Source organism: Telmatherina bonti (genome assembly GCF_933228915.1).
Source record: "Telmatherina bonti genome assembly, chromosome: 21".
Classification (NCBI taxonomy): Eukaryota; Metazoa; Chordata; class Actinopteri; order Atheriniformes; family Telmatherinidae; genus Telmatherina; species Telmatherina bonti.
The window spans coordinates 21,696,064-21,716,972 of NC_136630.1; the positions used below are offsets into that span (position 1 = coordinate 21,696,064).

The following is a 20,909-nucleotide window of genomic DNA, read 5'->3' on the forward strand; positions in this document are numbered from 1 at the left end:
ATCCCTCCTCCCGAGGAAACAAATTCAACAGAATATCACAATATTTCTGGCTTCAAAACACGGTCAAAACCGTTCTTTGTTAAATCTTTGTTATCCAGGTGTCAAGCTCATATATACCTGCATTTTGTACCTTCTCTTAAATTTTTTTAAACTTTCCTTTAATCTGTTGGGCTTTTCCATTGTTTTCCATAGTTTCACCCCTTTTCTTACAGAAAAAAAAAAATCTCAATATTAAATGTAAATTATTTCTGTCTCTATTATTTATACTGTTACATATATATATATATATATATATATATATATATATATATATATATATATATATATATATATATATATATATATATATATATACACATATATATATATACATATATATATATACACATACATATATATACACATATACATATATATATACACACATACATATATATATACACATATACACATATATATATATATATATATATATACATATATATACACATATATATATATACATATATATATATATACACATATATATATATACACATATATATATATATATACATATATATATATATATACACATATATATATATACACATATATATATATATATATATATATATATATACATATATATATACACATATATATATATATATATATATATATATATATATATATATATATATATATATACATATATATATATATATATACTTTTTGTTTTTTTAAATAATTGCTTGATGGGATTCTTTTCTATACATTTTTATATATTTCTTTCATTATGAAAATAAACAATTATAAATATCTAAGAAATAAACAGAATTTAAAATAAAACAATGTGTTCATGCAAACTTTAAATCAGTTGTGAATAGAAACAGAAAAAAACACTCATACAACTTTCTGTCCGCTTGATCTTTTTATTTTCACTTGATATTATATAACAGCTGTCTGTTTCTGTTCGTGTGAGTGTGTTTAGCCATGGATCATCAGATCATTACTGCATGTGAGCTCAGTCCAATTAAACCATCTCACGTGGAGAGACCAAACTAAAGATTTTGGTTCAGCAATCCTTAAAACCAAATTAAAACTTTGCTGGATTCCTAACCCCACTCTTAAAAAGAGAACTGCACTTTGAATAGCATAACTACAAGCTAATCCTGGTGCTTCGCAGGATATTTAAATCTTTCTAAACTGTTTTTCTTTTCCAAGCTTGGAAACACTGCATCCGCCTTCTTTCTAAAAAAAAAGAAAAAAAACAAAAAAAACAAAAAAACGTGGCGTGGCCAGCCGACACAGCGGTTGGCCTTGGGAGAAACGAGGGTAGGGGGTGTGGTGCATGTAGCTACATTAGTGGCATAGCTGAGCTCTCAATATGAGAAAGCTGACACACTGGACTTGGTCTCTCATTTCATATTGTTCATCATAAAAACTGATTCAGTCTTGTTTTTCTTCTTCTGACATGATTTTATTCTCCTTCCTCCCTCCTTGTTGTTGTTGTTCTTCTCTTCAGCAAAGATGTGTGTAAAGAGAGAGTAGGTGTTTGGGTCGGCTCTGGCAGCGTTTCTCCTCTGCTAACGAGTGGAAGAACTCCATGCATGCTGTCAGTGGTGCATTTAGTCCTTTTCTGGCACCAGCTTCAGCACTTTACCAATGGCGATAGTTTTACCTGGTGGTACAAAGAGAAGGGACACACAAAACAAGTTTGGATCAGTGGATGAATGACACAGATATGATCCTTTAGGTGAGCTGCGAAAGGGAACTTGTAAATATTTTCTTCATGGTATATAACTGTGTATTGCATGAAAAATCCTGAAGTTGCATCCTAAAGAATTTTAAAGAAGTATTTAAGGTTATTCTCAAACATTGACCTGATACTTAAGCACTTCCTTACGAATAGTTTAACTGTTGTACTAAGACTTTAGTAAGTACCACAAGGAGAAAACTGAGCACGTCTGACTGCAGCAGGGTAAATACATGAACGGAAGTGAAGGAAATGAACACATCCAGAGAATTTATTGCTGTAAAAACTCAGCGCAGTAAATACCGTAACACCTTTTCTCTGCTAAATATGTCTTTTAAGGAACTCTGTGGAGCCACCTCATGACATTTCTTCAGCTAGCGAGATTAAAAGTCAGACTTAAAGAGGAAACTAGCCCCTACTTCTGATTCAGAAACAGGCCCTAACTTTCAGTTCCTCCTCTTTTTGACCAGAGCACTGACTGGTTTAACGAGAAAGCAAATGAAACTGCTAATGTTAGGCTGTGAGAGTGGGTTTATGGAAACTATCCAAGCAAGATATTATGACTGCAATGCTCTAAACACTGAGCTGGTTACGCATTTAATCTGCTTATTAGAGAAAAGTGTAAGAAAGACGTATTTATCTAATTATAAAGCAGCAGAAACTGAAGATTCCTCTCAACAATTCACTTTACTGTATTTCATCACCAGTAAAAGACTGAACATTGTTATAGTTCTGCATAGAGCTGCATTGTCTATGTTAGTATTTTTAACCCTTGTTTAGCAGCATCACTGACGAACACTGTCAGGTGTTTGAATACGTTGCCACTGATGGATTTCCCTGTAAATCCTGTTTGATAAATAAGATCAATTTAAAACATTTCAAGATATCGGCATGCAGGGATGAAGAGACAAACACTCATCTGTGAAGATAAATTCCTTCCCTGCTCTGTGTCCCTTGTTCAGGGGGGCATAAATAGAGGGGCATTAAAGTGTGTTTACTGGAACAGCTATGGACAAAAATATTGAGTCTTCTGAGTACTGGTTTTCTTTTCCACATGCTCTCAGAGCTACCACATCATCATCATCATACAGTATATCTCTGCTGCCGGTCTTTTAGGTCTTAAACCTACCATTATTCATAACAAACAACAACTGAGAACATCAGCACAAAAACACACTTTATCTCTTCTGTGTCTTACATGATTCACTTAACTCTCTCACACAGTCAGTGTGTGTGTGTGCAAATTAGTACTGTATGCTGCGGCTTCATTTATAAAATACCACAGAAGCGCTGGGATTTTTTCTCTTTTTTTACCACTTTCTCTGGACAGGATGCTTCACTTTGTGCTGCTGCGTTGGTTTAAGCTGTTCTAGTTAGACATACAGTAGTGAAACTGCTTGCAGCCTCTGATATGAACTATCCTCGTCTGTCTCAAAAACAGAGCTGCTCTGAAATCCTTCTTCCTTCTCAGCTTGATCTCCAGCTCTGCATGAGACAAACCGCCTCGGCCGTCCTTACCCTCGTCTCGCAGCGTGAATCGTCCCATCTGAGGGAAGTCTTTGAAGGTCTCTAAGCAGATGACTCCTGCGGCCCGGAGCCTGGCGATACACACCTGGTCCTGCTTGACAAAGCGAGGTCGTGTTTTGCTTTTGTCTCCCGTCTTCTTGTCAACCAGACAGATTAAGGCCTGTAAGGGAGAATTTAGCAGCTTTTAAGCACGGCCCATTCAGGCCAGGAGGCCAACTAAAAACAACTGGAGCAAATTAAACAAAGAAATAAGTATTTCTCCAGTTTCTGACAAAGATAAACTAAAAGGTATCAGAGCACTTTCCACTGTTACAACAAGAAAACTAAGCTGGAAAAAAAGATATGTTTATTTATTCTGTTTAATTTAGTCATGCTTAATGCTCAGCAGAAGATACTTTTATACAGATTGATCCTCAGTGAGGGATTTAAACTTAGAGTCTGTGGGAAGCAGAGGGGAGGATAGCTGTGTCATTTCTCCAGGATCAGCTGGATGGAAGCAATCCCACAGGGTAGACCATGTTTTCAAAAGAAGTTTGTATTCATGGTGGTGCTGTGTCGACCCAAGCGTGAAGCAGAATGACATCATCGTTGGATAAATATGCCATCATGCATCTGTTCTCCAACATGTAACTCAAATGTCTCTTTTTTGCTGGAGTAGGAGCTTCTGCAGGACCGCAGAACAGTAACTTACTGTGATCTGCACTTCTTCAATGCAGGTGTGGATGTGAAGGACTGCGTTATAACCAGGACAAATGATTGATTTGTGCTCAATGATGACAATCTGAAACAAAACAAACAAGTCAGGTTAAGAGTTTCTCTCAATTGTTTAAGCACCAGTTCAAATCATTCTCCTTCATGATTTCACAGTTTATTTTCTAGGTTCCTACACAGGAAGGGAACGACAGTCCTCTGCCATTTAGTCCCGTTCCAACAATTCAAACTCCTCCAGCTGGCCTGTGAGCTGTTACGCATCAGACAGACTGGCTGCTTTTATATAGACCGGAAACAGATCGGTACGAAACGCAGCCATCCCACCCACAAAAGCCCGGCTTTGGACAGATCTTGAACCCAGTCATTTGATGCTGTTGCTATGCCAACCTACAAGAGGATGCATTTAGTTTTTGAGTGTTTCATCGGAGAAAGCTGCATCCTTAGCTTGTTTTCCAGCATGAAGTGGAATAAGTGATAGGTAATCCACTCTTCCAACACCTGAATCTTTCATTTGAACATCGTGATTAAAACTCTTTTAAAACCTGATGTCTCTGAGCAGCGGTCATTTGGTTTTTACCTGTGCATCAAAGGTGCGGCCAGAGTGGCAGAGGTTGTCAGGGCTACAGAGGATGAAACCAGGGAGGATCTCTTCTTCCTCGATTCCCTTCAGCCTCAGCTTGAGGTTCTCACCGGGACCAGCATCATCCGTCTCCACATCGTCACTGAGCAGGCTCAGTACCTCCACTGTGTGCTGCAACACACACATTTAAATACATGTATATGTGTGTGTGTGTGTGTGTGTGTGAAAGTCATAAATAAAAAGATACTAGTGTACTGAAACAGGATATGTGACTCAGATTAGTGGTTTCAAGTTCTCGTTTTAACGTAGGCCGTTGCTTTCAACAGCAGAAAGTAGAAAACATGTTCAACCTTTATTTCAGACAAAGTGCAAAAACGTCTCAAAAACCTAAATCCCATCCGTGACTTTTATTGGCTTATTTCTCTTCCGATTTGAACAAATTACAGCCTCATATTTAATGAAGCGACCTGCTTCAGATTTCATGTTGCCTGATCAGATTTCACTCTTACTTTAAAACTTTTTAACAATCAGCAGCTTTTTGCCAAAGTCATCATTTCCAATCCAGGAACTCAGTGGAGCTGTGTCCAGTCTTCACTGGGGATGCAGCGTTCCTTTAATCCACATGGATTTTCTTACAATGCGTACTTGCCAATAACAAATACTGAGATGAGTACACATACATCTCTTTACTTGTAAGGAGTGTGGACCATAATCACAAATGCAAAATAATTCCACAGATTCATCTCTTTGTGTTCAGGTCTGCATTTCCACAGCCCTACTTTTGCACATTTTATATCGGGTTTCGTAGTATCAGAACACCATCCTAAGTTGCCACTACTTTGTACACAGACAGCTGCAGGGCATCGCAACATGGCAGCCGTGTTGTAAAAGTCTCTGACGACAGAGTCCGATCGACGCCGCTGCAGGAGACAGCAGATGGTCATGGCCGTGAACTGCTAGCATTTATAAAATGCTGTAATAAAGATTTAACAAAAAAAATAATAATTTCATCCTAGATTTTAGTAAGAACTGTGACCTTCCAAAGCCAAACATCCTCCATGGTAAAAGTGCTATTTCTGACAGTTTCAAGTACTTGAGAACCTTGTTTGACGGAGTTTAAGTTTGTTGTAAAATTACAACCAAAAATCCACTTGATTCAAAAGCAAAAACCATTTTCTGTCCTGTTTAATCATTTTCTTATTAAAAGTTTTTCTTCACATTTTCTTTTTTCAGCTTGTTTTATCTGCGAGGACATGAACAGGCTTCATAACAGAATGAAGATCTGGCCCGCTAACAAATCCGAGCTTCCCTGGAAGAATCAGGAGGTCCAGAAAACAAAGTATAACTAAATGACCACTCTGATTTGTGCCTTCTGGACGGCGCCATCTTCCCCCACAAAGGCGAACCAGCAGACGCTTCAACTACTTTATTTCTTCTGCCATCAAACTTTTAAATGATGTGAACAGCGTTTGATGATTATAAGATCTTAGTCACTGTTACATTTTATTCATCTTTTACTTATCAACTATAAATGCCGTGGTTCTATTGATCGGCTTTTTAAAAAAAAAAAAAAAAAAAAAAATATATTATTATTAATGATGACCTGTAAATACGCGCCTGCAACCAGATCTGTTGCCCTGACGGGTCCTGGATGTCTGAATGCCATTTGTGGTTATATTATTGTTTGTATCTTCTTTTATTTAAGAGACTGTAAATCCAAAGCGCCTGTCAGGTGTAAACATAACTGTTTAAACTGAACTGATGTTTTATAAGACGTTCATTCAAATGCACTTTGTGTGAAAGAGGTGAGGAAGGTTAAGATGGGAAACTCACCCTGTTTGGCATCATGACCAGTTGCTGGGCTTTACTGATGGATCCAGACTCCAGTTTCCCGAGGATGACTGTACCCATATCCTGGAAACACATGGAGAACACAATCAGAAAGATGAACTATTACGATTCAGTAAAGTCTGATTTTCTTTGTGTAAAGTCTTTTTTTAAAAATGGTCTTTTATGTCTGCATTAAACAGACAATAGAAAGAAGAGATGTTTCTATTCACAATGACGACTCTGTCCTCTGGTTCACCATACTTCTGCTAAAATACAGTTATTATGGTTTTGTGATTTATTTAAAGTTTAATTTACCTTGTAAAAACTTTTTAACTGTATTTTGAAGACTGGTTTATTTAAACTTGCTGAGATACAACTACAGTCCAACTATCAACATCAGTTTTACAATACCAGATTATGAACAAACTCTTTTAATACAAACGCGCTGAAGAAACTGTTTAATATTTCAGAAAATATACATTATCTTGCAGAAAATATCAAAACCATGGTAACTTCTCCTGGTAGTCTGTAATTAGCCTGGTGGTTTAAAAAACTCTGAGGAACAGAGCCAGGCAGCCGTTTGTCACAGCTCTCATAAACACACGTTTTGACACAAAACGACAGGTTTGAAAATACGAGTACAACATGAAAACATGGGCCCCTTCCCGCTTTGTTTTGTCATTCCTGACCATTTTTTCTTGTCCTGACACAGGAGACAGCTCATTATTAGCTATTGTGGAGAAACAACACATTATTAAACCAAGTGTGCATCCCTGGCAGAAAGCATCAGGTTGGACATGACATGGTTAGAAAGGAGCTCCTTGGATGGGTCCGTTCAGACGGGGGTTGTGTATCAGTTTTTCCAGTACAACCCAGTCTGCTTTATGTTACTGCAGACCGCTTCTGCAGGTAAAGTATTGGAGTAATGCATGTCTGTCCTTCTGCATTAAAACATTTGCTTTAAATTTTTTCATGTGTGGATGCTGTGAGTTTTACAGATACGTATGCATGTATATATATATGTATATATATATATATATTTTTTTTTAAATCTTAACAAGGGTGCAACTGGCTGCTGGTGGTGGCATCCCAGTTAAAGCAGACAGGATGATGTTGAATCAATCCTTTAGATGACGCAACAACAAAGTGAATCACTTCTTTAACTGTGAGGTTTGTTTCTGTTTTACAAATCTACAAACTTTGTCAGATATAAGAATAAAATGCTCATATGATTCACTTCTGTCAATGAAATAACAAATGAGTTAAACACTGGGATTATGAGGGGTGAAAGGAGCTCCACAGCTCATCTGCAGCTCTGAACAGTCGCTGCATCGTCTCTCAGCTGGGTGGCCGTCAGCACAGCAGCACCTTGTTAACTAGACCGTAATCCCATTAGATCAGGAGAACACCAGTTAAGCCTACTTAGTCTTATAACTACTGCATAAGGCTCTTATGCAGTCGCAGAGAAACGAGTGTTTACGCCACACAAAGCTGACATCACGAGAAAAAACAGAGAAGATGACAAATGAAGAAAATGAAATGGCTGATGTTTACTGTAAGGACGCTGCAGAACAGACTGACAGCAAGTGTTTGAGCTGCGTCCAAAATCTAGACCAGAGCGCCAGGAAATCGAATGCTTAAAGAGGAATGCCTACAGAGGCCTGTGGAGTGTGTGGGGGGTGCATTTTGTCTGTTTTGGGAAAGCCACCAGGAAGAAGGAAAATGAGAAACTGAAAAAGAAGGAAGAGAAAAAAGGTTTTGACTAAATGTGCAAAACGCATGTCTGCAGCCGAGAAGCTACAACTCATTTCTGGTTTTCTCCACCAACAGAGGAGACTGGGAGGCCTCCAGCTGCTCACCTTGTACTTGTCTACGATGGGTAGCCTGACAGGTCCGTCACTGGATCTGTTGAAGTTTGGCAAACTGTCCAGGTGGGAAATAAATGGCAAACCCCTGGGAGAGGAGACGATAAACCATTTATTAACTTGTTTTTTCAAGGGCATTTAAGTAAACGCCAACCTCATAAATCATCAGCCAACGAATCAACAAAACCACTCATCTGCTCCATTCTTTTCCTCCAGGATTTATAAGCTGTCCCCACTGATGAAGATTAAAGGGTGCAGCGAAAAGACAAAGACGCAGTTTTTCTTCGTTAACATTAATGCTTTTTAATTCAAACAAATCCTCATTGAAGCCTCTAATGACTTCTAATACACACTGTCTGGTCTCTTTTAACGCACGAGCAGTTCTACAAGTCAGGATGAGGAAGAAATGATGAGTTACAACAGTTATGTCACCTCCATCAAAGCTTCATCATTGCTGCTGTGATCATCATGCGGTTTAGTTTTATTAGAACAATTACAGGCTCTGAATGGAGCAATGAGCAGTCGTAACACCCTAATTATCACTAATGTCTGTCAGTTTACAGTAAATGGTTCGATGAGGATTAAGGTGATGTAGTGATGATGAAGACTATGATTACTATTAGGATGATGATGATAAGGAGATTAAATAGTTGTTCTTTATTTAAGTCAACACTGCTTTTATTCTTTATTAAATCAAGAATACAATTTAAACTTCAACTACTTTTGTACTGACATCTTCATTTACTTATTGATTTACTTCATGCATTAACTTAAACTTCTGCTGTCTACCACCTCTGTATAGTTCAAGTTGACTTACGTGTACCAGGGGCATTCAGATACAGGGTCTTTGAGGTTGGCACCTGTGAGTCCAGAACAAGGCATAAAGTGGATGTCCTTTTTAGGGTTGAAGCCCACCTTTTTTAGAAATGGCACCAGCTTCTCTTTACACTCTTCATACCTGTGAAAAAAGGGACGAAAACCGGTTAAATTTACCTTTCAAACAATAAACAGCTTAAACGTAGCTGATGGGCATTTCAAACCTAAAAGCCATATTGAAGATTTTCATAGAGATAGCCTCAAAATTAACTTTTTCCTCATACATCAAATTGATTTTTATCTCAGCCCTGCTCACCTTTCTAGGCTCCAGTTAACAGTGGGGTCGTCCATCTTGTTGATTAACACAATGAGGTGTTTAACTCCTGCCGTTTTAGCCAGCATGGCGTGTTCCCGCGTCTGTCCCCCCTTCTCAAATCCAGTCTCAAACTCCCCCTTTCTGGCTGAAATGACCTAAAACAGATTGATAATAAGTACATTCAAGTTTGTATCACATAAACAGACAGATGAGAAGAGTGGAGGACTTTCAGTTCCTGATGTTAGTCCACTTTACCAGCACTGCCAGGTCAGCCTGTGACGCCCCGCCAATCATGTTGGGGACAAAGCTCTTGTGTCCGGGAGCATCCAGGATGGTGAAATGTTTCTTCTCCGTCTCAAAATAAGCCCTTCCAACCTCAACCGTCTTCCCCTTGTCCCTCTCCTCCTGATTTGTGTCCAGAGCCCATGATAAGTACCTGCAAACATGCATATATATTAAAACCAGTTACAGAAAACAAGCTGAATGTCATCCACACATTTCACCAAAACATCCATTTAACGCTGTTCTTTTCTCACCATGTCTCTCTGTTCTTTTCTTTCGCTTCTCTTTCATATTTTTCCAGGGTTCGCTTGTCCACCATTCCAGTCAGGTACCTAACAACGACAACACCAAGAAAAGCTGGTCAGACCCAAAAAATGCAACCTGTTGCACTGCAGCTCGCAGCCACAGTATTATCACAGTCGCTGCAGATATATCCACTCAGCGTCTTCAGATACTAAGATGTAACAATCTATATTTCCTGTCTGTAGTTTGACTTCTGCATTTCCATCTGAAAGTAAAGAGTTAAAATATATCCAAACAGGTTAAATTACACAAGCACAGAACGTAAAACATGGATTACTCACATGATTTGTCCTCCGATGGTTGATTTGCCGGCGTCTGACATGAGAACGAGTAAAAATGTTTAAAGATAATTAGAATTACCTAGAATTTGCCTTTAAAATAAAACATATTAGTTTACATACCTACGTGACCGATGAAGACCACGTTCACGTGTTCTTTCTTAGGAGCATCAGGAGGTGGCGGAGCCACTTTAGGCATGGGCATCTCCTCCTCTTCTTCCTCCATCATCTCCTCATCCTCCTTCCCTACTGCACCCCCCTCCTCACAGGGTCCTGCTGTCCCCAAATCCTCCTGTCCTCCACCTCCCTCACCTCCCCCGGGCTCTTCCTTCTGCTCCCACGTCTCCTCCTCTGTGGTCATGTCTGCTTCTGTGTTTCCATTCTCCACTGGAGCTGCAAGCAAACACGTTTAGTGCATCTCCAGTCCCATTTCCTCATTACTAACCAGGACTGTGATGACAGCTTAGCAGTTTTATGTATACACAGGGAAACTTTAATGAAGCAGAGAGTTTGCAGATCCACAACAAACAACTGTGTTTGACTATTTAGCAAACATTTAACCAAAGATCAAGAGTCCAGACTTCTGATTACATTCATTATAATCATTGCAACAATAAAGCAGACCCTTAATTCTGTCCTAATATACCTTGTTAAATTTGGACAGTTTTAAAAATAACATTGACATTTGCATTTCAAATTGTGTGTGTTCATTAATTCTTTTTATAGGAGTAATATTGTATTGCTGGACTTATCAAATAATCTAATAATGACAGTGCTTCAAGGCCGGCTGTCTGTGAAAACTATGCAGTTGTTCAAAATGCCATCAATAGAAACGATTTGGCACAGGAGAGCAACTCATCAACAAATTGGCCTAAAAGATGCTGAGTCTTACAGAAAACGCAGATTTCCATGGTGACACACATACACAAAAAGAGCTTCCCTAATTCTGTGAAGTATGAAATTACACAGCCCAGCAGTCACATTCAATGCCTATTTTCCTCTGAATCAATCTTCACTCATAATGAGCCTGTGAGAAACTGACTGACAACTCAGAAAGCTGTTCGTGCTTTGACTTTGTTGACTGACTCATCAACCTGTAATTATATTCCATCTTTCAGACAAGCTCGGTGAAATCTCAAGGGGAACTTATTATAACATGCATCTCCATCAACGTGTCTGTCGGAGATGTGAAAAGGAAAGGTTATTCCAGACCAATCTGTCTTTAGTGTGACCCGAGTCTGATGATTTGTTTCTGTCTGCTCCAGGTGAAAAACATAAGAACTCTGTAACTTGAGGAAGAGAAGCCAAAAACCACGAATAAACCTGACTTGGGTCGATTCATTTAGTACCTGAGACTTTAAGCACATGTGTTGAGAGACAAAACAGCAGCAGAGTTACCAGAAGTGTGACAAACCATGACTTAAGATCCCATATTTTAGGACTAGTTTTGGACAGACAGCTTTTTCTGTGAAGAGTTCTAAGTTATGGAACACGCTCCCAACAAACCTTAAGACCATACCGGATTTTAAAAGGTTTACTTCCCGACTTAAGAACTGGATAAAGACAAATCAGGCCTACACTCACCTTTAGTATTGTCATTTTTTCCATGTCGGTGGCAAAACGGTAGTTTTGATTAAATGTATTGAAATGTTCTTATTTCAGACTGAATTTTATTGACAGCCTTGAATGTGTTTTACTTAATTTTACATTTTGGTGTATATATATATATATATATATATATATATATATATATATATATATATATATATATATGTATAGTATTTTGAATGTATATATAAAGGCACATATGTGTACCTTTTCATTTTCGCAATGCAATGTAAACTGTGTATACTTTCTTATTGTGTAAAGGCCCAACTAGGGACGAGCATTTTTTTTTTTAAATTTTATTTATCTCAAACACAAATACAACACAAAATAGGGATGTATATTTGTGTACCATTATACCTTGTTTGAGAAGGAGCAGAAGGCTCATCTGCTTTTTAGGGCGGTGCGAGCATATGGTTTCTGTAACATAGCTTTACCTCTCAGATTGTACACAGCAACTCTGTCTTTGAACATCTTTTGTATATGTCATCTTTTTACTTTGAACTTTGAACACAAAATTGAGCTATTTTAAACTGAACCAAGTCACAAACTTTGAGGCAACATACTTTCAAAAATAAATTACTTGTATGCTCCATATAACCTGGATGATTGATAACCCTTTTGGCCCTTTTTTGTGGAATAACTTGTCTTTGCAAAGTAGTCTTAAATGTGGTCCCCCAGACAGCACTGAGAATTAGCCTTGGCTAAAATGCTGTAGTATGTGCCATCATTCATGGAGCATACTTGTCCCTATCAAATAAAAAATCAAATAAAAATTTAAGCTGGACAGCACATGATGACTAGTTTCAAGGGTAATCACATGCTTTCAAATTGCTCTGCAGGCCACACAGCAGACCCACAGCCTTGGACATGGTACACTTGTCATCACAAGTGTCAATGGGATATCTATTTCGGGTAGGGAGCAAGGTTGCATCATTTTTTTTACGTAGGTCCATCCATGCACATGGTTTGAGCAATGCCAAAAACCCAAATATGGTGCAGTAAGCTTTACTAGACCGCATGGGGTCTCAAATCCGCGCACCTCAGTCCAAACCCACGACTGTCTGATAACAACATGCATGACAGACAGATCTGTTGCTCTATAAACCTGAACATGCAATGTGAGGAGTGCACTGTGGATGCATACCGGCTGTGTCTGCTACCTCCATGTTAGCAGCTGGGTCAGGGGTACCTTTGGGGACAGAAACACAAAGCTTGTCAAACTTTAATATTTATATGAAGAGAGTGTCCACGTCTTACGGTTTCTTGTGAGGAATTACGTGTTATAAAACAGCTGTTATACCCTTATAACCCATGAACAAAGCCTTGCTAAGCGGTTAGTAGGAAATGGATATACTGAAGGCAGTGGCCGGACTGAACACGCCGAGTTGCAACCAGAAAAGCTAACTTAGCCGGATTAGCACCGAGGCTAGCGGGTGAAGCTAACTTCCAGCCAGCTGGTTGAGGTTAAACCCACCGTCTGAAGCCGGTATTTCCGCGGTGCTGGCCTGAAGGAAGCTTGGTACAAATACCGGGGCGTTAACGTTGGGGACAAACGGCTTGGCGTTAACATTGAGGGCGGCGAAGGCAGTGGGAAGACCCGCCGCGGGAGCCGGGGCCTCGGCATCCACCTCCAGGTCCCATGATTCCGGGGCTGCGTCTCGCGGGTCCATGGCTGCTTCCTCCAGAGTTGACAAGGTTTTCACTACCGACCTAGGTGGATGATTTTTATAGTTCCTTAAAAACACTATTAGTTGCTGGTTTGTTTCAGACTCTTAGCAGCACGTTTGGTGAAGTTCCCATAGCTTTGTCAAGCCTGGCTTTGATCAGCGTATGGATCCGTAGCTGACGAGGTGGTGCACGGCAGCTGCACGTCCTCCACCCACCGCTAGGGGGCAGCATAGGACTATACATTCATAGCTGGATTAAAATGATGACCCAGACAAAACCTCAAACTATTAAGTTTTTATTTATTTGTATTATTTAAACATCTTTTAAAACACACTAAATTCCAGTTTTAAATACAACAAATTATTGAGAAGGTGCAATAGTAAAAGATGAGTGAAAACAACATTAACAAGTTGTCATAGGTCAAGAAAAGCCATAAATATAAAATAATAAATACAATAAAATATCTTATTAGCTGTGAACGGGTTTTATTTAAGTGTCTTCTTCTTGTTTAATACTTCACTCTTTAGCATCAGTAACTCCTCCAGCTGAGATGGCAAAGGTGGCTTCATTCTCCGGCATATCAGGACTTGAGATCAAAATGGGAAACGAGGATACATGTGAAGTCAACAAACCTTATTCACCTTTAGCCCTAATTATATTCAAACTAGATGTCTGAGACCACGTTATTAATAAATGAAAACTATTGTGGGTTTTTGTAGAAAATCATCATAAATGTATTGGTTAGTTGGTGTTTGTTCATGATTTGTATGATGCAACAGAAACACTCATTATCATCAAATTTTCTCTACCACATGTTAAATTTTGGAAAAATAGAAATATGACCCAGACATGCTAGAAATTATAACTTAAACTGCCTGATACCTATCAAATATCTTTGCAATTCTCATCTCGCCGCGTCCCTTCCTCAAGCTGATTCGTGTGGTGGAGGCATGGGCCAGGATGTGCCCCCCGATTGGCTTCTTAGGATCAGCTTGAAATCTAAAATGAGGGGAAAAAAATCTGTCTTTAATAATCTTTCTAGGACAATACTGTTGAATTTTTTTCAAAATGAGAGTATTTGTAATCTCTTACGTCATTCCTGCGCCAGGATCAGCTGTCATTTGGTTGGTAACAAACACGGCTACATTGTATTCTGCGAAAACAAAGAAAGTCATGAATATTTATCCTGACAGGGCAGAATCCTAAAGCAAAAGAGAACGTACCATACCACACTGAGAAAGATGCTGAGCGATTCATACACAAGTAATATAATCATACTGTGAGCAAATTGCTGGGCTTCATGTCAGATCGGACTGCTTTTGGTTCAGGATACTTAACGAGTCACTTCAATCAAATCTGAAGATTTTCATTCAGCTAATTGTATGTTGCCCTGCGATGGACTGATGACCTGTCCAGGGTGTACCCGGCCTTTCACCCAAAGACTGCTGGGATAGGCTCCAGCTTCCCTGCGACCCTTCAATTAAATTTCAATTCAATTTATTTTTATTTAAAAGGGACAATGCCAGTTAATGAACGTCATGTACAGTTTGCAGACGTAAACAAGCCAGATTATAGCCTAACAGATGTTCCCTAAAATTACAAAATAAAACATTGTAAAAGCATATTATTCCATCATTAAACAATCATTATTATAAAAGTCATTACATCCATTACATTAGTTAATACACCCAACAGACGTGCCTGAGTACAGCCATAACAGAGTGCAGTCAATATAAATAACATTTAATTAGCAGTGTTTCAGGGTGAAATACAAAATGCACGTATCCTGAGTTTCTGCGGGCCGAGAATGCGTTCAGCTTATTATCTATTTCATACAAACGGGCTGTAATAGTAATAATCGAAGTATACAGGTGAATAAGTTATAATAATTATCTGTTACATACTAGTGGACTAAAATAGTATTAGTCGAAGTATATAAGTAAGTGAGTTTATAATCACCAGTATTCTCTATGTAATAGAAGCTATGTTAATAATAATTACAGCTGGTGATATTTATTTATGCATTGCCCTGGCTATTATGTCTAAGAGGCTATACTAATAATTACTACAAATATTATGTTGTTGCTATGGGTCCTAGCCTATGATTGATTAGATATGTTAATTGTAATTCAACTAGTAGTTTTAAAATGTATACAGGACTGGTTAGATAACCCTTCATTGGATTAAGCGGTTAGGATAATGAATGAATAATTGTATGTCTTGTCATCACAAGCCTCTGGTCAGGTTTCATCCAGATGTGTTTACATAATGATGCCATCAAGAGAAACGTCCAGAGTCTGGACAAATGATGAATAAACTTATTTCCTATTGTCTTTTCTCATGTCCTTCCCTGTCTTTGTTGGAAAATCTCATTTAAGAGAAGATGGTAGGAGAACATGCGGGGATCTTAGGAGGAAATGATGGTGCTGCAGGTCTGATGCACCAGTAACGAGAAATGCTTAATGCATATTCCACACAAAGTACTGTTCATAGACGATTTCATACATTTATATTACAATGTTAAAAGATTTTATAGTATTAGTATCTAACAATAAAAAAATCAAAATGTGACTTTATGGCCCTGCCTTGGACTGGCGAGCTGTCCAGGGTGTATCTTGCCTCTCACCTGCTATGCGCTGGTACAGGCTAGATCTTACTTTATGATGAAGTTTTGTAAGAAAAGAAAAATGCACAGATGTGAAACATCTGGGCTTAGCTTTTCAGAAGTAGTCTGTTGTTCATGCTGATGAGCAGAGATCACAATAACTCATAAAAAACATCTTTTTTTCCTTTCTTTTTTTTAAAGTTATCTTTGTAATTCAGAAAAAAAGCTTCTTTTTTTTTAAGTGAATGGAATATGCTTCTGTAAAGTACAATACATTTTTCACACAAACAGCCTGAGAGATGCCTTAATGACAAGAAGTAAACGTGTGAGGGGGGGTGTCCAGCTACGGTCTTCCAAGGATCACAATCATCCAAGCTTTAATTGCTGCCCTGTAGAGATGCGCGATACTATCGGCACAATATTATTTGCAGATAATATAGGCTTCAAAATTAAATATCGGATATCTGTCATTCCAATTAAATGATAAACTAAAAAGGTGCCCGGAGAACATAATCCACATCAGTTTAACACTGGAGTTCCTGGAGTTCCAAAAATGTTCTTCAGGCTGAAGTCTATGCTCGTCTTGATTTTGTGGACATTTATTCCTACAAGGTCCAGTATGATGTAAAATCCAGCACCGATCCATCTATGCTTATCACCCTTTACTGACTATTTCCACATGACCTGATAGACAGGAAGCTAAAAATAAAACAGCAGAAAATCCTGAAAGGTAAAAATGAACGTCTGAGATGAAAACAGGTAGAATTGATCATGTTTCCTCTTTACATACCTAACATTAAAAGTACTTTGAAAATTGGCTTAGTTCATTGTACACACATGTATATTGACGATAAAGTATCTGGATTTTTAGGAAAATCAGAGACCAGCTATGATTATAGTTGATAGTAACTGAATATTTAAGTCAAAATGGCGTCTTCCTGTCTTAAATGCATCTACTGTATACAAAACAAAGATTTAGTACGAAGATACAGTCATCACTGCAGATTTATTGTATCAACATCATGCAGCTTTTTTTAAATCAGTTATTGGCTAAATGAGTTGTATTGAAGATCAAATAATAGCCAAAAATCCTGTCGCTTCCCTTCCTATTTATCTGCTTTAACACACTGGGCTCTAAATGAGTCATTGTGCAAAAATCCACAGACTGTTGCATCCATTTAATGAATCAGGTGTGTTGGAGCAGAGATACATTGAAAACCTGCAAGACAACAGCCCACGAGGACCAACTGTGGACCCCCATCTAAGGAATCTACACTATTCAGCTAATTTTGCACCTTATGCCTGTTCACACCTAGGACCAATTTTATCATCTGTAAACTACACTTTGCAACAAACTAATATTTGATTTCAATGTTTCTAAAACTTTCTAAATGTGTGTCTTCTGATGTTTACACTCACAACAAAGTCAGTTTTCACAAAACATCTTTTCTGTCATATACTCCTTCCTCACACCTTCAGAAATCTTCTGCAGTCTGGAAAGCATCTGGGCCAGTTTCTGCTGCCTCTCGGCCAGTTCTCCACGGCCAGAAAAGTCAACTCTAAACAGAGCCATGATGGAGTCGATGATCTAACAGACAGGTAAAAACCAGAGGATGTGATCAACTTTACAGAGCAAACTAAGGAAACAAAATGAAAATACAGTGCCACCAAAGTTTTTCATGAGTTTATGTTGCTTACCAACAGTTTAAAGACCCCTCCTTCTTCATGAAACTTAGCTGCTACAAAGTCCAGCAGCTCCATCTGGTGTTCACCTGCAGAGACAGCACACACTTTCTAATTAAAAGACAATTTAACTCATATTCCACAGAGTCATAAAGTTTTAGGATGTAAATTACAGTCTTTGACCAGCAGCAATGTTAAAAAAAAAAAAAAGAAACATTTTTATTTTAACTGAATTATTGTGTTTTTATCGCACTGGTATAGGCTCGGGCATAAAGCACATTGTCCAGTACGGCATTGTGGTCCACATTAAATCGGTCAGCGATGTCTCTCAGTCTGTCCGGGCGACTGGAATCAGACAAGTCAAGGATCATAGGAATTACATGAACAACAACAATATAACATCTGCAACCATTCATACGCATCTACAAATTCTGCAGTCAAGCTGAAATGAGAACATCAGACGAACTGCACGTGTTAAATGCTACATTTGTTTCTGCTATAAGGATACAATGTGTTCTCTGTATCAATGAAAATCACTTTTCCACCAGAGTAACCATCTTCACCCGGCAGCTGTGCGGTGACTGGACAGAATAACACATGATAAATAACACATTTATCATTAATTTGATTGTTACAGCATTGTAACCACTCTGAAGAAAGCCTCTTATACTCACCACACAGTGTGTGAGACAGCTGGGTTTTTCCTGTACGGAACTCTGGGGAACAAACAGCACAGTGAGGTTTGATTCATTTATATGAAAATAATTAGTATAATGCATGTAACAACATGCAAAAGACACATTTGCTTCTCACCTCCAAAAGCCTCGGTAATAGCCATACTCTCAATACCGCCACCCAACAATTTGCTGCGCAGATACAGAAAGTAGACAATTGTAAAATGATACACAACTATTACCTGCATAATGGTCCAAACATAGATTGTATATAGAAAGATGGACGTAGTCTCCGTGACGTCACCCATAGGTGTCTGAAGAGCTGAATTGAAGCTCTGCAGGCGGTTCCTACCATCGCCATCCTGGCAGGGGCACGCATGTCGTCTCATATAAAATACAAATATGGGCAAAGAGATGGGGCTGAGAGTGGGGCTTTGAGCGTCATGGTGGATGATTGACATTGAGCAAACTCTAAGCTTTCTGTAGCTAAGAGCTAACCAAGCTAACGGAGGTAAGTGGGCTAAAGCTAAGTCACATTGTTACGCAGTTGTTCAACGTTCTTCTCACTTGAAGCGGGAGATCGGATACCTGTCAATCAAAAGGACACGCCCATAAATATGCCGAATTTTAAGATTAAATTACTTTTAAACGAGCAAGTTAGAAAAAAATTCACTCCCCCCACAGTTGTCATGAAGGTAAACCTGACCTATTAAACCTAAAATGGATTTTTGAACCAGGCTGTAAACAGGTTTTTTTCTGCTTTTTAACATGGGAGTCTATGGGGATTTGTTCTGTTTTGCAGCTCCTAGTGGATGAGGGGGGAACTGCAGTTTTATGCACTTCGGCATAGGGTTCACTTTTTACTGCTAGAGGCTCCGTCCATCTATCATATACGTTCTATAGGTCCAAGAGAGTACCATCAAGTCTTATTGTACATGATCGATGTATTCAAGTATGTGAATTCAATACTGCATAATATTAAATCTTAACTCAAATTCCTGGCTTCCAGTTGAGACGTGGAACACCTGCTTCCTTCTTGCACTGTACTCAAAGGCCGTCTGGAAACCTATGTTCTGTAACATAAGGAAGAAAATTCCCCTAATATACTGCAAACCACTTCTTCCCTTTTGGCGCCTGAACAGTGCCACAGGTTACAAATTTAAAAATGAAAGTCCTATCTTACCAGCATTTTTCCTGCAGCTTCCTTTATTTTTTCTACTTTTGCCTCTGAAAGACCCTTGATGTTGCAAAGAGCTTTGCGTGTTGTCATCTGGATGCCTTTCACAGTGCAAATACCCACTGACTTCATCTTTTTTATGTCAGCCATGTTCTGTGATTACAAACCAGGAATGTGTAATAGTAATCTAACAATAGACATAGGACTTTTTGAGTAATAAATGTGTTTCAGATGCTTTTCTGCTAACTTACAATTCCATGTTTCTGCAGAAGGTCAATGTCTTGGAAGAAAGATTCCTGTTAAGTTTAGAGAGAAATAGAATAAGTTATTTTCTGTAGAGAAGAAAAAGGTAATAAACTAATAAAGTATTGGCTATAAAATAAACACATCTGTTTGATTTTTTTTTTTTGTTTGTTTCAACATAAAGTCATATGCTAACTTAATATGTAAAGAATGACTCATGTCTTCTCAGTTAATTATATTCAGTCATTTTTAAACAGGCTAGCAATTATGTAGTATACAACTACTAAATTCTTATAATCTTACCTCATCGTCCTGGAAACTTGTACTATCTTCAACAACTTGATCTTCTGCAACTTTCATTTTTTCAATGTACAATGGAGTGCTGAACTCCTAAAAGATTTATAAGTTTTAACTAAAATCCAAAGAGCATCGGCGCAAATCAGAGGTTAGCTAAATCAAGTTAGCTTATTGTGCTCTGGTTTTACCACAGATAGGCTAGGATAAAAAGAAAAGGTGAGCCAGAGTTGATTTAGTTTGTTTAGGTTATAACAGTGGAGGAAAAATATATAACACATACTCACCTTATTCATAGGCTTTATTTTATTTGGATGAATGTTTTCCCACCCTTTTACTGATTTGCGTTTCGCGCCACTGGCGGCACTTTCTGACTTCAAATGCGTTCTGGTCCTACCGGAAATTGTGGTTTCTTGCAACTAAATGAACGGACCGGTTTTATCAGCTTGTTTAAAGTATCGCTGATTTAGTTCTACGACATTACTGATAATTATTTTATTTCCACTACGTCGTGAAAAGCAGGTCTAAATAATAATAATTATAATAAAAATAATGGAGTACAATCTAATCTATTACATAAACTTGGGCATTCACATTGACAACTCTAATCATAAGAGCCTGAATGCATCATTAAACCGAAACGTGCGAAGTGCGTCAAAGGAAGATCTATTTTCAGATTTATTTTCTTTCTAAGTCAATTAAAAAATACGG

General features: G+C 38.3%; 2 protein-coding genes across 3 annotated transcripts; both read right to left on the reverse strand.

Annotated features, from left to right (window-relative positions):
* Window positions 1-906: 906 nt before the first annotated feature.
* On the reverse strand, window positions 907-13,723 carry gspt1 (G1 to S phase transition 1). The gene is made up of 14 exons (XM_079261502.1): window positions 13,329-13,723; window positions 12,999-13,043; window positions 10,370-10,639; window positions 10,250-10,283; window positions 9,920-9,997; window positions 9,639-9,819; window positions 9,384-9,538; window positions 9,069-9,209; window positions 8,246-8,339; window positions 6,390-6,470; window positions 4,554-4,727; window positions 3,957-4,046; window positions 3,257-3,425; window positions 907-1,663 (listed from the first exon to the last, which is right to left on the reverse strand). Exons 1-14 carry the CDS (start codon window positions 13,522-13,524, stop codon window positions 1,611-1,613), a joined length of 1,761 nt encoding a protein of 586 aa, XP_079117628.1. The 5' UTR covers window positions 13,525-13,723; the 3' UTR covers window positions 907-1,610.
* Window positions 13,724-14,038: 315 nt separating this feature from the next.
* On the reverse strand, window positions 14,039-20,264 carry dmc1 (DNA meiotic recombinase 1; the record flags this gene model as incomplete). 2 transcript variants are annotated; one of them, XM_079261061.1, is made up of 13 exons in its annotated part: window positions 14,039-14,108; window positions 14,405-14,521; window positions 14,615-14,675; window positions 17,601-17,715; window positions 17,826-17,899; window positions 18,064-18,155; window positions 18,319-18,391; window positions 18,485-18,526; window positions 18,624-18,676; window positions 19,475-19,557; window positions 19,668-19,814; window positions 19,913-19,957; window positions 20,211-20,264. In XM_079261061.1, the coding sequence occupies 13 exons, from the start codon at window positions 20,262-20,264 to the stop codon at window positions 14,039-14,041; spliced, it is 1,026 nt and encodes a 341-aa protein (XP_079117187.1). The 2 variants fall into 2 exon arrangements, with proteins under 2 accessions (XP_079117187.1, XP_079117186.1); XM_079261060.1 differs by having other exon boundaries at window positions 20,208-20,264.
* Window positions 20,265-20,909: the final 645 nt, after the last annotated feature.